The 14,559-nt window shown below is 46.6% G+C and overlaps 7 protein-coding genes across 7 annotated transcripts; 6 read left to right on the top strand and 1 right to left on the bottom strand.

Moving 5' to 3' along the window:
• Positions 1–820: 820 nt before the first annotated feature.
• Positions 821–1,955, top strand: FPOAC1_003610 (uncharacterized protein; the record flags this gene model as incomplete). The annotated part of the gene is made up of 2 exons (XM_044848169.1): positions 821–1,151; positions 1,204–1,955. The coding sequence occupies 2 exons, from the start codon at positions 821–823 to the stop codon at positions 1,953–1,955; spliced, it is 1,083 nt and encodes a 360-aa protein (XP_044714085.1).
• A 710-nt stretch (positions 1,956–2,665) lies between these two features.
• Positions 2,666–3,813, top strand: FPOAC1_003609 (uncharacterized protein; the record flags this gene model as incomplete). Its single annotated transcript, XM_044848168.1, has 2 exons — positions 2,666–2,813; positions 2,861–3,813. The coding sequence occupies 2 exons, from the start codon at positions 2,666–2,668 to the stop codon at positions 3,811–3,813; spliced, it is 1,101 nt and encodes a 366-aa protein (XP_044714084.1).
• A 258-nt stretch (positions 3,814–4,071) lies between these two features.
• FPOAC1_003608 (uncharacterized protein) lies at positions 4,072–6,075 on the top strand (the record flags this gene model as incomplete). Its single annotated transcript, XM_044848167.1, has 1 exon — positions 4,072–6,075. One exon carries the CDS (start codon positions 4,072–4,074, stop codon positions 6,073–6,075), a length of 2,004 nt encoding a protein of 667 aa, XP_044714083.1.
• Positions 6,076–7,453: 1,378 nt separating this feature from the next.
• FPOAC1_003607 (uncharacterized protein) lies at positions 7,454–9,561 on the top strand (the record flags this gene model as incomplete). The annotated part of the gene is made up of 4 exons (XM_044848166.1): positions 7,454–7,906; positions 7,960–8,156; positions 8,204–8,708; positions 8,764–9,561. 4 exons carry the CDS (start codon positions 7,454–7,456, stop codon positions 9,559–9,561), a joined length of 1,953 nt encoding a protein of 650 aa, XP_044714082.1.
• Positions 9,562–10,225: 664 nt separating this feature from the next.
• On the top strand, positions 10,226–11,395 carry FPOAC1_003606 (uncharacterized protein; the record flags this gene model as incomplete). The annotated part of the gene is made up of 2 exons (XM_044848165.1): positions 10,226–10,592; positions 10,644–11,395. The coding sequence occupies 2 exons, from the start codon at positions 10,226–10,228 to the stop codon at positions 11,393–11,395; spliced, it is 1,119 nt and encodes a 372-aa protein (XP_044714081.1).
• A 346-nt stretch (positions 11,396–11,741) lies between these two features.
• Positions 11,742–12,646, bottom strand: FPOAC1_003605 (uncharacterized protein; the record flags this gene model as incomplete). The annotated part of the gene is made up of 4 exons (XM_044848164.1): positions 11,742–12,093; positions 12,174–12,244; positions 12,302–12,504; positions 12,571–12,646. The coding sequence occupies 4 exons, from the start codon at positions 12,644–12,646 to the stop codon at positions 11,742–11,744; spliced, it is 702 nt and encodes a 233-aa protein (XP_044714080.1).
• Positions 12,647–13,856: 1,210 nt separating this feature from the next.
• Positions 13,857–14,458, top strand: FPOAC1_003604 (uncharacterized protein; the record flags this gene model as incomplete). The annotated part of the gene is made up of 2 exons (XM_044848163.1): positions 13,857–14,096; positions 14,141–14,458. The coding sequence occupies 2 exons, from the start codon at positions 13,857–13,859 to the stop codon at positions 14,456–14,458; spliced, it is 558 nt and encodes a 185-aa protein (XP_044714079.1).
• Between the last annotated feature and the right edge of the window lie 101 nt (positions 14,459–14,559).

The raw sequence follows: 14,559 nt of genomic DNA, 5'->3' as shown, positions 1-14,559 counted from the left end.
ACAGTAATATACGCATGGTGTCTGTGACAGTCTGGCTTGGTCTGCCAGTTTGAAGAAAAGTTTGGTCGTGATGGTAAGAATCTGGTCGGTATTCTGCCACCTTGGTCCATAACTCTGAAAGAAGATGACTACGATCCTTTGCTAATTTTCTAATATGGAAATGGGGAAACTGAACTCTGGCACCGTTTCTATCTTACCGAATAGACTACAGATATAGTTGATAAATGATAAAAAGCATGAAGGTACAGGAGGCATGGCCACAGTTGACACATGTAAGTATCAACTTGTATACGAGCTGCAAGGCAACGCGTACCTGAACAGCGACGTAAAGGCCGCGAAGCCTTCTTTCTGCCGCTTAGAGAGGCAAATGGTAGCGGTGCTCAACAAGAGTGATGAGAGGGACAAAAGGTTTGGGCATGTTTGTCGAAGCTGTGGGTCGTTTGTTCAAGAGATAAACTTTCATTTGGTAGTACTGTACGAAGTATAATACTCACTTTTTCCCTTGCTCTACAGTTTTGGATCATTTTGAGTTTCATTTGATGATTGTGCATGCTCAAAGTTTAATCTTGAGCTTTCCCGTTGCCCTGCAGCTTTGAATCACAGACGCCTCGAGAAGCCACGTTATAATTGTCACGTAACATAAAGGCAATATGAGACCTGCTCAACTTTCCATTCCTTTTACTTTACACAACAGTTTTTGATTTCCCCACGAAGAAGAAATTGACCTGGATATTGCTATTTAAGCACAATAGTCACCAATCTCTTTCTTGTCTCCATCTTTCGTCCTTTACGTATTTTCTATTTATTCCACATCAGAACTATGAGCGACACAGCCTTCGAGAAAGAGTGGCTGGTTACCCTTCGTCAAACTAAGCCCTCGGAGATGCAGCCAGACTCAGTGAAAGCCCCTGGGACCCCCCACAAGAGTGATTTACGAGAGACAAAAGAGCTGCGATACGGATATGCCACGAAGATCGTGGAGAAAATCGGCAGGAATGCTGAGAACTTTCGACTGACGACGTTTGAAACTTCGACTCTACTGATCGTTCCCATGTCATGCCTCGAAGTTGGAGGGCTTCTTGACTCTACTACAAAACATAGAGCCGAGCTCCTGTGGACTCTCAGAGATATCGCCAACCTGGTTGGACACTGTAAGTTTCCCCCCCCATTCCCTGTAGAAATGAATATGCTAACATATACAAGACGTACATGGATCAAATCAAGACAGAAGAGACAACAGGACATCGTCTTCAGACAGACCGGCCGAGACGGTCCATCGACCATCCCCATTGGGCTCATCAAATCAGCAACAGGTAGCCGATTCAGCGCCTGAAACCAGCCATGAAGACTCTTGCATCTTTATGCCTACAGCGGTAGGCAAGGTAGCACATATCCTACCTTGTTCTTGGAGTGACAGCACGGCCAGCGCTGGAAAGACCATGGTGTCTTTGGTAGGCAGCAGACCGTTCTTGAGCGAGGAGACAATCGATAGACTCTGCACAATTCTTTGCAATAGTCTTGATGGTTCCGATAGGTGTTGGAATAAGATCCGTATGAACGATCAGCTGTGTTACGAGTGGCCACACGCCCTTTTTGGCTTGAAATGCTTAGGCATCAAGCCACTCGACGCCCAGAATGCGGAAGTCGAGATCCAGTTCAACTGGCTAAAACGCCGACTAGGAAAACCTACAGATAAAATATTAATTCTGGGTTCTAACAGTATGCAGGAGATAGTGGAAGAGCAGATCCGGTTTGAGGACAACAATAACCCTGGTCCAAACGCACATATCCCAATCACGTCTGGACATGTTGTCACTCTTGCCATGTCCTCCGACGACGCTGAGAATTGCAAATCGGCGATTGACCTTCAGTGGCATCTCGTTCAAATCGCAGCCATGAGTGGTGGGGCGGAATATCCTGATCTACTTCCTGTGCTCAAGTATTTTGGAGCCTAACCCCCATCCTGGGACGATTGAAGTCCATCCTACTAGATAAGGTGGCGACCACCATCGGGTTTCTGTTGTCTCTGAGGGTGTTTGAATCATACCATGCGTGAGTTTTCTTTTACTAAATATTTAGTTATTAAATGACATCAATTATTATTTTGTATTGAGTGAAAGTGATGATACTATTAACAGTTGACACAATGAACAATAGTCTTCAGTATAATATGAAAGATCATAAAGCTTTTATGGCTCTCAACAGTGATTAGTCTATTTCTGCACATTATTTAAACAGAAATTGTATATGGTTCCTCTTAAGACAGAGTTTGCCAATATAAACCTAACTAGGCTGCTGCCTAAACTCTATGACATCGGTAATTAAAGAAGTTCTTGCTAAGTCATATAAACAGCCGCAGCTCCTTCCTCTGCCCACCATCAATCACCTAGACCAGCAAGTCCACAACGCCACTCATCAAGACCTTGGCAGTTCTCACCCCATCCATCCACCAATACATCAAGTCAAGAGTGAGTAAATCCTGGCTCCTTGATACATTAGATGATCTGAGGATGCGTTAACATCTTTGTCCAAGAGCTGACGGTGCATAACAGTGGAGTCATTCCATAAAAGTGATCTGAAAGACACCAAAGAGCTGCGATACGAATATGCTGCGAAGATCGAGGAACGCATTCGCAGGTCGAACAAACATTTTCGATTGACAGCAATGCACGCTGCAATCATATTGCTAGTTCCCTTACAAGCCCTGAGTCGCCCGCAAGCCCTGGAGCGCGAACGCTTTCTTGACCATACGAGTTTGTCGGGACCGTGCCTATATCATGCTTTAGAGTATACATCCTCTCTTGTTGGACACTGTTAGTTTTGTTTATCCTTATCCAATGTATATGCTAACCTACTTTAGTCTTGCAGGGTTCGAAGGATGACCAACATGATTTCATTGATTGCATCAACCATACGGTTCCGCCACAACCTAAGAGAAAGTTGGACGCGTTCCAATCTGATGTGCCAGCGCCCCATCCAAAGAGGCAACAAATCTTATCCACCAATTCAAACAACCGACCTGAAGCAACAGAGACCTCCCAGAGTGAACCCCAGTCTCAGGATGTCACCAAGAATGACGAAAAGCCTCGTGATAAATGCCCCCAACAAGACGAGGTTAGCCGCAACAGACTGGAGAGGGACCGGTGCTGTCTACGAGATGAATATAAATGCATCTTCACGAATACATCACCTGCACAGGCGGCCCATATCATTCCATTCGCCTGCAATAAAAATGAAGACAGTAGGAACAAAACCGGAGCACTTCTAGGTGAGGTCGGCTTGGCCTTTGAAGCTTTCTATCCCGTGGAAGCACATAGAGATCTTGAAAAACTTCTAAGCCGCCAATCAGGAAGTTCCGACAAATACTGGAACATGGTATCCATTGATCGCCGTCTTTATCCTTTATGGGGGCGAGCATTGTTCGGTCTAAAATGCTTGGGCATCTCGCCTCACAAGGAAGCACGAAGCGATGGAGAGTGGGATGTGCGCATTCAGTTCAACTGGCTATACCGCCGAAGTGGGAGTCCTGACAGACTAATATACCTAGAAAATGACGCGAATGGTATGAAGGAGATGGCCGAGATGCAGATCAAACACGAGGACGACGGAGCCCCTGCACCCAAGAATTCAAACATACCTATCATCTCCGGGCATACTGTCATCTTGAGCATGCCTGAAGACGATGCGATTAAGTGCAAGATGATGCTGGATGTTCAATGGAACTTACTTTGTATTGCAGCTTTGAGTGGCGGAGCCGAACATCCTGAGCTACTTCCCAAGCCTGAGACTTTTTTTGCCATGTTCATGACCTAGAATATTGGACACAAAACTAGATTCTTAGCATGTTGAATTTACACAGGAGGAACAGGTTATTCAAGATTATATTTCAATCGTTGATGCGCCACTATAGTGGGAGCCAGTCATCAGTATCCTCCATGATGGTATCCTGCCTAAGAGCTGACTGTGCATATCAGATCAGTGGGGTCATGTCATCCCCGCTTCTGCTCATCTGTCGCGTGATTTCACTCCGTAAATCTATCCAACTCTAAACATCCGATACTACTTGGCATAATGGCTCCGTTTCAATATTCAGCTCTGGACTCCCAGCAATTTAGGTTCTTAGCGTTGCATCCCGGATTTCCTCAGGATCCCCTTTCTGGTGGTCTCATTATTGGCCATCTCGACCAGAACTCGAAACTGCCTTATTATGAGGCATTGTCTTACTGCTGGGGGGATCAGTCATCACCAGACACTATTATACTTGATGAGCGACTTGGTTCTGGTGAAAAAGGCAGCCTTGACATCGGACGGAATCTCGCTGCAGCTCTACAACACCTCCGCAATCCCGAGCAAGAACGAATCATTTGGTGCGATTCTATTTGTATCAACCAAAGAGACCTTTCTGAACGTTCCTCACAAGTAGCACGCATGAGCGAAATTTACAGCCTTGCCAATAGGGTTGTGATATGGCTTGGTCCTCAAACGTCTTGGAGTAGGATTGCCATGGATACCCTACGTTGGGCAGGACATCAGATCAAATCATATCATCATTCGGTTGAGCATGGTTCTATATATTACTTCTTCAAAGATACAGCAGACCCTCGGACTCATGACCCAGCAAGCCCTCTTCCACTCAGTACGCAACAGTGGACAGCTATAGAATGTCTGCTGGACTTGGATTGGTATAAGCGCTTGTGGACGCTTCAAGAAGTAGCTTTGGCAGATGAAAAGACATGTACCGTTGTTCTCGGCTACGAGGAAATGTTGTGGGCGACGTTCAAGGATAGCCTTCTGCTTGTGTCTACATTCAAACAGCCGCCATCCAGTTTGAGACTCGATCCTGTTCGTTACAGCTCTAACATAAGAGCCTTCACCATTAGAGGTGAAATACAAAAATACCGTGGTCTTTCTACTTGGATGAATGCTACTCTGTGGTCGTCGACTTTCCAATGTTCTGACGAACGAGACAAGGTATTTGCCTGCTATTGTTTGGTGAAACCTGAAGCAGCCAAGGCTATTGAAGTTGACTATACGAAGTCTACCACGGAAGTTTTTACTTCCGTATGCCTTGACGCTCTTTTCCGGGAACAGTCGCTCGTGTTCCTGAGCTACTGCAAAGCGCCTGCCAGTCCGAGTTGGGTGCCTAACTTGGCGAAGCCGGTCGGTCTAGCGGTGAGTGACGGTAATGTGGCTCCAAAATCCATTCCCGAAGCACGTCTTGTTGAACCTGGCGTGCTAGAGGTAGCTGGACTCCTTTGTGACAAGTTGGTGGGGACTCCTCTTCTGGTACCTGTGAAGAATGATTTCCTAAAGACGCCTGCGGAATATCTTCAGGTGATTGCGGACGCAGTGCAAAGTCTGTGCAACAAGGAGTTATTACACGATGACACTCATCTTGATCCGTTAATTATAGCGATGACACATGGATCTGTTCGAGATTATTACATTGAGAAATTGGATCCAACGGACCAAAGTCCATTGCGCTGTCTTCAGGACTGGCGGAAAAAGATACGAGGGCTAATAACTGGCGACATGAAAGATGGCCATGATATCGTGGATCCGCAGGATGCAGACGAGGTATACATACGTTCTTTACCTGGAGAGAGGTATGCAAGTGGGTGTATGAAGACTCGGAACGGATGTGTTATCCGGGTTCCACCAGAGAGTCTAGAGGGTGACTTGGTGGCAGTTATTCTGGGTTTAAGACAACCACTTGTCCTACGTCCAGGGACCAAACCGAACACATACTCCGTTGTAGGTACATGCTACCACCCAGAACTTGTGGACGGGTCAGCGGTACTTGGAAATGACTTTTCTGGCTGGGAGAGGCTATGGGATCGGGTAAGTTTTCAGATTGCTTTCCACAAGGAGGGAATTCTGCGTTATACCGATCCACGCCTTGATGATGTTCCTCTAGACGGTTTTCACGAAATCTTTTCGACAGTCATGGGTCGCGAGATTCCTGTTTGGGTGCATAACAATGACAAAAACGAATGTTTATTGGACGATCCTCGTATGAGAGAAGCGGCATTGTTGAAGAGGGGTGTACCGGTGAAGAGGCTCCAGTTAATTTGAGAACTTTGAACCATCAGTTGCATGCACCTAGGTCGGTGTGTGGGAAACAGAAAGGCCAGTCTTCAGCTTGTAGAATCAACAGCATAAGAAATTCGATCTAAATAATATGAACGTATCCACTAGTTGCGTCTCTTGTGTTTCCCACGGATATTTTTCATACCTACCCTGAGGCCAGCCAGGTTCATTAGGCAACAGAATTAAATATTGGGTCTTTCTCCATACCAAGACAGGCCGAGAAAGGCTGTGAGACATGTCGTTGTACTCGGTGTCGTGGTACACTGGGTCATGTCCCACCAACTGCAGATTACAAGGGCTTGGTAGCTTGGCTTTGTTGATGATCGGTTGAGTTTATTTGAACATTGTGGGAGACAGAAACTTGGCTTTGGTGGTTGGTGTGAAGAGATATGCTTGTTCTTCCACGTGCGAGAAACTCGGGGTAGCCTGAGACATCCAAAGACATGAAGGGATATCCGATGTCACTCCTCCAAAAGTAAAACTTGCTGTGAGACAAAGAAAATTGACGTCAAGAATTATCCATGTTTGCTCGACAGACTCTGACGCACGCCCAGCCTAGCGCCAAGATACCCTTGTCGCGTGAGGGTCACTCATTTAAGCTTAATCGAGTAGAGTTTTGGAAGCCCCACGGACAAGGGTCGCGTTCCTTTCAAGGCTACCGATCGCAGTACGGGAGAGACATCTGTTAGTTTGGTGGGGAATGTATTAGTGAAGCCGATGATCGCGGGTTGATCAATTGAATTGGAATCAAACTTTATTTCGACAATTTTATGACTGCGCATGTCTTCATGTTGTGAAGGCCCGTGATTATCCTGTGGTGCCTGCCTTCTGTGACATCTCAGAGAAAACACCAAATTCCATCAAGGGAAGGACCCCCACTGCACAAGAAAAACTGTATAATTCATTTTTTCAACATTGTTACATCCGCCGCGTCATCACCAAGAAACTCGCCAAACCCAACATCAGCAACCAAAAACACCAGAATGAGCACTTCTTTCTCACTTCTTCTCGGCCAACGTCATAAACCGGGTCGCCCAGACAAGGATACACCGAGCCTTGAGCCGCGCCCAGCCAAACAAAACGGCACTACAAGATGTCGATCATCTTGGCGAACTCTCCACTCCTCCAGCATCAAACGCTTTGCTCATCATGTGGATTATGTCCGAATCCTGGGATGAAAATGTATTAATTATGAGCGTTTTCTCCAGAATTTTCTTTTTTCTCGTTACATTCAGAGCAACGTATTTGATCAACGAAAATCCGGGGCCCCAACCCTTTCCCCAGATCTCAAAGCTTGTCAGTTTGCTTGTGCAGTCTCTATTTTGCGTTGTTTCAACAAAGAGCTCTCTGATCAACCGGCATCATGCCGCATCCAAGAGTGGACAACGAAGCTCCGTACCCGGAGGATTACATCAACGACAGCCATCGCAACTCTAGTAGCAATGGCACATTTGTCAATGACAACCCCAACAACATTGGCGGCCAACGCCGCGTCTCCAAAGCTACTCTGCTGCGCAACCCTCTAGCGGGTATGACCCGGGCAGAGCTCCTTGCTGACGTTGACGCTTTCGTCGACTCCAAGGGTCTCCAAGAGCATCGCGAGGACTTTCGAAAGGGAGCTCTTGTCGCTCAAGTCAACAACACCCCCGGAGCATTCGAGAAGATTGACATTGTCACCGAGGAGGAGAAGGCTGTTCTCCGCAAGGAAGAGACTTCTCGATGGCATCAACCGTTTGCCTTGTACTTCCTTTGTACGCTTTGTGCTGGATCTGCTATCGTCCAGGGTATGGATCAGACCGCTGTCAATGGTGCTCAGGTATTTCTTTCCGTACAAAAAGGAATTTTCTGAAGTACTGACGTCAAATTTAGGAATTTTACTTCAAAGAGTTTGAGATCGAAAATGAATGGATGGAAGGGTTCACCAACGGAGCTCCATATCTCTGCTCTGCTCTCATCGGTTGTTGGACTAGTCCTATCCTCAACAAGTACACTGGTCGTCGCGGGACTATTTTTATCTCCTGTGCTATCTCGACTATTACTGGTTTCTGGATGGCGTCTACCACTCAGTCAGTCATTATGTTCCATTCCCAGTTCCCCGCTAACAACCCCATAGTCTTGCAAACTTCCTTGTTGCACGTTTCATGCTCGGCTTTGCTGTCGGCGCCAAATCCAGTACCACCCCTGTCTACTCCGCTGAATGCACGCCAAAGAACATCCGTGGTGCTCTTACCATGATGTGGCAGATGTGGACTGCTTTTGGTATCGCGCTTGGATTTGTTGTTTGTGTTGCATTCGAGAAGGTGACCTTCATTGGCGGCCCAAACTCTCCCTGGCGATGGATGATGGCTTCTACGTCTTTGCCTCCACTGATTGTCATGCTTCAAGTATATTTCTGTCCTGAGAGTCCTCGCTGGTATATGGAACGGGGAGATTTTAACAAGGCATTCCGCTCTGTTCGAAAGCTTCGATTTAACTCTGTTCAAGCCACCCGAGACATGTACTACGCCTACAAGCTACTGGAGATCGAGCGCAGTGAAAGAGAAGGTCGAAATTTGGTCAAGGAATTCTTCACTGTTCGCCGAAACCGACGTGCTGCTCAGAGTGCCTGGTTCTGTATGGTAAGTCGAATCACATCTAATGTTACAATACCATTCATTATTAACGGTGTCAAAGTTCATGCAACAATTCTGTGGAGTAAATGTTATAGCATATTATTCTACACGCATCTTCCGTAACGCCGGTTACAGTCTGTCCGAGGCCCTTCTTGTTTCCATGGGAGGAGGCATCATCAATTTCCTGTTCGCCATTCCTGCAATTTATACCATTGACACTTTTGGGCGCAGAAATTTGCTTCTAGTTACCTTCCCTCTCATGGCGGCTTGTCTGTTTTTCACTGGGGGCGTGTTCAACATCGGTGAAGGCAACCAGCAGGCTCTCATCGGGACTGTCACCACAGGTCTCTATCTCTTTATGGCTGTCTACTCACCTGGTCTCGGCCCTGTCCCCTTTACTTACAGTGCAGAAGCCTTCCCTCTCCATATTCGAGATATTGGTATGGCATCAAGCACGGCCATTACATGGGGATTCAACTTTGTCATCAGCTTGACCTGGCCAGCCTTGGAACGAGCATTCGGTATAACTGGTGCTCTGAGCTGGTACGGAGCTTGGAATATCTTTGGCTGGATCTTCTGTTACTTCCTTCTTCCCGAGACCAAGAACTTGACTCTCGAAGAACTCGACATGGTTTTTGGTGTCAGCAACAAGGAGCATGCTTCTTACTACACTAGGAAGTTACCCTGGTACTTGAAGAAATACCTTCTTCGTCAGGATGTCCCACCTTTCCCTCCCCTGTACGAATTTGCTGCCAATGATGGGCAGTACCCCCAGGAGAAGCCTGATACAAAGCATGTTGAGGGAAATAACCTTACTTCTGACTCCGGAGACAAGGAGCTTATCTCGGAGCGCAGATAAGTTCAAACCGGATGTGAAACTTATTTCAGAATTCTAGAGGATCGAATTTAGGATATGTTTGGTACAGTAGGCGAGTTATGGCATATGATATTTAGATGACAATTTGAATTAATTGCATATTACCATCTTTTCCACATCTTGATTTGTGTGATCTGATCAATCCGTTACACTACAGGACCTCGTTGCTGACTCCAACATTCAGAATATCTTTCACAATGAGAGAGTGAAAAGGAGTATGGCTAGCGATACTCGTTATTCTGGGCTGAAGATAAGTTTGCATTTAATCTTTAGTAGTCTTAGGTGTTAAAAATAAATAGTCTAAGAACTATAGTCTAAAAAGCATAAAGTGGCCTACTAACTTCGTCTCTCATGCTTCCAGTACCTAATTTTTCTAATGCCCTGAGGGTTGCTAATTCCCAGGCCCCGCTTTAACAAAGTAGTTGTCCGCGCTGCAGAGATTTGTTTACTTATATCTAAACTCAGTCTGCTTGTCAGTGGCAGCCAGCTGGCAAATAAAGGCTTAATTTTGATTTTAGAATTTTTCACTTGCCCTGATAAATCATCATGTCGCAGCCAGCCCTTTTCTCTTCACTGCACCCTCGTTCCCTCCCACCTCCCTTCTACATTTCACTCGCACAATTCTCTACCTTGTCTCTCCTTTACGATGCCTATCCCTCCACAAGTAAGGCAGCGGCTCACAAATCCGGTCGACGCCTTTTGCGCCCGAGACCGCCCAGGAGAAACCCTACTGGTAGCAGCGCTCGAGAGTTTCCTGGTTTCGCAGCCGATATACGCGGAACCGTATACATCGGATCTTCAACGCACCCTGTCGATACGGTTGGCTTGCGCAACCAACATCGAGAACGCAATTCGCGAAGACTTGCCAGATTACAAACTGACAGCAATCCATGCTGCAATTATCTTGTCGGTTCCCCTCGATGAGCTGACCAAAGGCTACCTTGACCCTACAAGCCAATTCAGACCACTACTCAAGACGTGTCTAGACGGCATGACTTCTCTAGTCAAACACTGTTAGTTCTATGCTATGTATCTAGATTTAACTGTGTGCTAACCCAGCCAAGTCCTAATATCTCAGAAGAGTAGTCTCGCGGACGCACGACAGGACAATGAGAAAGATGCATGCGCCAATCGAGACAACCATGCCTGCATTTTTCTGCACACAGGCAAAGGAGAAGTGGCACATATTGTGCCCATTACTTGGAATGAAAATGCAGATAAGATTAATGAGACCCGTTTACCTCTCAGCTGGTCAGGCCTTCTCTTCACCCGAAGCGAATCAAAGCGATTAAAGGACCTATGTGTAAAAGATGTGGGATGTTCCGACAAGCGATGGAACATGGTCTACCTCAACAGGCAAATCCACTTCTGGTGGACCCGAGGCTATCTGGGACTGAAATTCCATGGTTGGGTGAAGGCCAGCGATAACGACACATCCGAAAACCCAGAGGTGATTGTCAAGGTACAATTCCATTGGCTTGACCGCCGAACGCGCAATGCCTCTGACGAAATACCCATTACGGGTGACGCTTCGAGTATGAGGGCGATGGCCGAGAGACAAATGGCATTCGAACAGGATGGGAGCCCTTCTCATCAGCGCGGCGAGGAAGGTGGCATCATCTCAGCTTTTCGGGTGGATATGTGCACCCCTATCGTGTCAGGACATATTGCTGAAGTCAAGATGCCTGAACAGGATGCCCAGAAGTTCAAAGCACTTCTTGAACTACGGTGGAGTATCATACGCATTGCCGCCATGAGTGGCGCTGCTGAAAACCCCGAACTGTTGCCTGATCCCGAGCCTGACTTTGACTGGTAGAATTTGGTCGATGGAATTCAAGACTGGTGGCACCTCTGAGGGTTTCAGAAGAATTGGCTGTTGGAAGCATAAGGGACGAAACTAGTGGGCCACTTTATGCTCCTTAGACTATAGCTTTTAGACTTTTTATTTTTGTAATCTAAGACTTACGAAGTCATTTTTTCTGCTACCAATCTTATTAAGTTTGATCACTGCTTTTCATTGATTTGATGTCGATTGACCCACAATGTTGAAGTATTATGACGCCCCCTCACCATCCTATTAAAGAAGAAAACTCTATCCCACAATCACTCCTCTCTCACCACCAGTGCAAATTGATACATCATTTGCTCATAAAGCAGACCCTTCATTCTTCTGAACCCTGTTCGTACATGCCATATCCATCTAAGCCTCCTGCCATATTCTTGGGGGTGGATTCATCAGAAGGGAACTGATCAAAATCTGCAGTAAACCCCGCTGGGCTGGCTGTCTGGGTCGAAGAAAGGTATGGTATTGCGTCAGTTGGCGAACCAGATTGCCAGCTTCCTGGAACACCTCCCAAGACAGTGTGTGTTTCAAGGAAACATTGTTCGACTACACTAGCACTGGTCGTTGAGACTATGGTCTCGGTGACTGTGTCAACATCTTGTACTTCCTGAACGGAAACAATTACAACGTCGACAGTAACCTTAACAGGTGGGCCGGCGGCTATGACAGTTCTGCGACAGTGACCTTCGCAGAAAAGTTAGTTTCTTGTCAAACAATGGCTGTGATATTGGGTAGCATGTGTCTGATTTACTTGCCCTTTGTCTCTTGGATGATGGTGGAAACAGAAATCTCAGTAACAGTTGTAGTCGTAGGTTTGAGCACCTGGCCGATTTCTCAATGCTTTATCCTAATCATAGGAGCTTTGAATATCTGACTGACCTTTATAGAAGTTGTATGAATCTCGTTCGTCTCGGTTTCGGTGGACCTCGGTACGTATATAACGTTGTCCTCATCCTCGGCGCCACATACTGATATATGGGTGCCACAAGACTTCACGATATTTCCAGCCACTGGATCGGGTTCAAATGCTCTTCTCGATGTGACTGAATATGTTTCTGTTGTTTGGGTAGAGTCGTCCACCGCTGAGGTTAGTTGACAGAATTAGCCACCGAGATTTGGAACATAGGATGATGTTAAGGAGAACGTACAAATTGCGGCAGAGACCGAGCCCATTAGGCAGAACGTCGCCGTAATGACGGCCCGGAGAAAGATGTTATATAACATGGACAAGGACTAAGAATGAAAGGAGACAAGAGATTGATTACAAGAAAAGCGTTTTTGCTTGATCGAAAAGAAACACGAGGGGGGAGGATAATGCTTTATAGGGAGAAAAGGAGGTATCGGCAAGGCTGGGGAGCGATTACTCTGGAGTCTGGCCCAGCCTATCCCTGGGACAGACAAAGTCTAGGTCGAGCTCTAGAGCCGCGGCTAAGATCCGAGGAATTGAGTTTGTTCAAGGATTCTGTCTGCTTTGTGGACTCTGCAAGTGTTTGATGCTTTCTTCCAGAGGGGGAAAGAGTATGCGATACTTGCATGGACCGCTTGCTGGAATGTGGGCGATGGGTCGCAGGCGACATTGCGTTTCTCATACCTAGTCATTTACCAACATCCCTTGAGAGAGATGATAGTTGTTTCTGGCATGGGTTTGAATGTGGCTGGCTGGTCTCTGCCGAGATGGACAGGAGCTGGGTTAGGCTGGTTTAGATCAAGCCACGACGAAGTGACACCAGAACAGTCACAATTGAGGCTCCCACTTATCTAAGACACAGCTGAATGTTCGTTACTGGCAATATATCGAGTCTAGATCGAGTGTCCTCACATATGATTGGCATGTTAGGGTCTAAACATAATGTGGTCTTGGTCTATTGAATATGGAGATCCACTCGGTAGTACGATGCGTGTCTACCAGACTAGACGTCATCAGACAACTTGGTCTCCAACATTTAGTCAGAGACAGTAAACATCCGGATAATTATAATCTGAGTAACATAAACCGACCAACTAGTTTCGTCCTTGGCCCTCTCCGTGGCTGATATTCAGATCCTGAAGTGCATAGGGAGGGTGTGATTTGTTCCGGGATCAGTGGTACATCTGGAAGTAATCGTGGACCTGATCAGCCAGCCTCTTGATTGTTTCTGCTGCAAGTCCTAACAGGGATATGATAACTGGCTTGGCACATGCCTGCTTGCGGTATCTGGATAGTGCAAAGGCGCTCTCAGCTACAGCCATGCTACTCACCGCTGCGGTCAGAGTTGAAAGCTCATGCGATTAATGGTCGTGGAAAGACGAGAGATGTCGTAGAATTGGTAGAACGAACCTTTCAGCTATAGGATATATAAAATCTCTGCATTCAGCACCTGAATATTCATCCGCTCATCACAGGAAGATATTGAACATCTTATTCGGTTTTTTCAAGCACTCTTCTTTACCCGGAATGTCTGCCAACGATATTTTTCAAGGCCTTCCTAGGGATATTGCCGCTGTCGTCAGTCGTGGCAAAACCTACATCTTCTTTGTCAATTCCAACCACGAACTTTGCTACCTCCTTTCTCCAAACGGAAATACGCAGGAATATGACCATCATGTTGTCCAGATCTCACGGGGAACCCTGAGAGTCAAGTGTGGCAGCCGACAGGTTGCTGCCATGGCTTGGCAAGGCCAGAAAGACCACGAGGTGTGTTTGTCGTTGCTAGTCAAGAAACTCACTGACTTGGATAGATTCGCGTCTACTGCGTCGCCCCTGAAGATGGAAAGTGCGAGAAGAGGGGTTACATTCAGGAGGTTGCCTTTAACAGGGCTCATGGATGGGAGTTGGGTACTTTCGGTGTTGACAATCCCAAGACGTGGATCGACAGCAACGCCTCTTTGACCGCCTGTGCACTTGTTTGGCCAGACAAGGCCGATCTTTCGCTTTTTGTTTCGGGAAAGGACGACAACGGACATCGAAAGGTGACCAGGTATTATTTCGATTACGCCATCAAGGGTGGTACATGGTTGGAAGACGGTGTCATAAGCAACAGGGTGTGCAACTGGTAAGAGTTTGATGGTGGTGATAGCTTGCGTGTCTAGAAGGGGAGGTTTTTGCAGATATGTAATACTAGTTCTTTTTTAAGAAGCTTTTTATTAGGTGATTTTTA

The sequence above is a fragment of the Fusarium poae genome, chromosome 1 (assembly GCF_019609905.1).
Source record: "Fusarium poae strain DAOMC 252244 chromosome 1, whole genome shotgun sequence".
Taxonomy (NCBI): Eukaryota; Fungi; Ascomycota; class Sordariomycetes; order Hypocreales; family Nectriaceae; genus Fusarium; species Fusarium poae.
The sequence above is the reverse complement of the archived record's forward strand: the minus strand, read 5'-3'. Positions and strand labels throughout refer to the sequence as shown.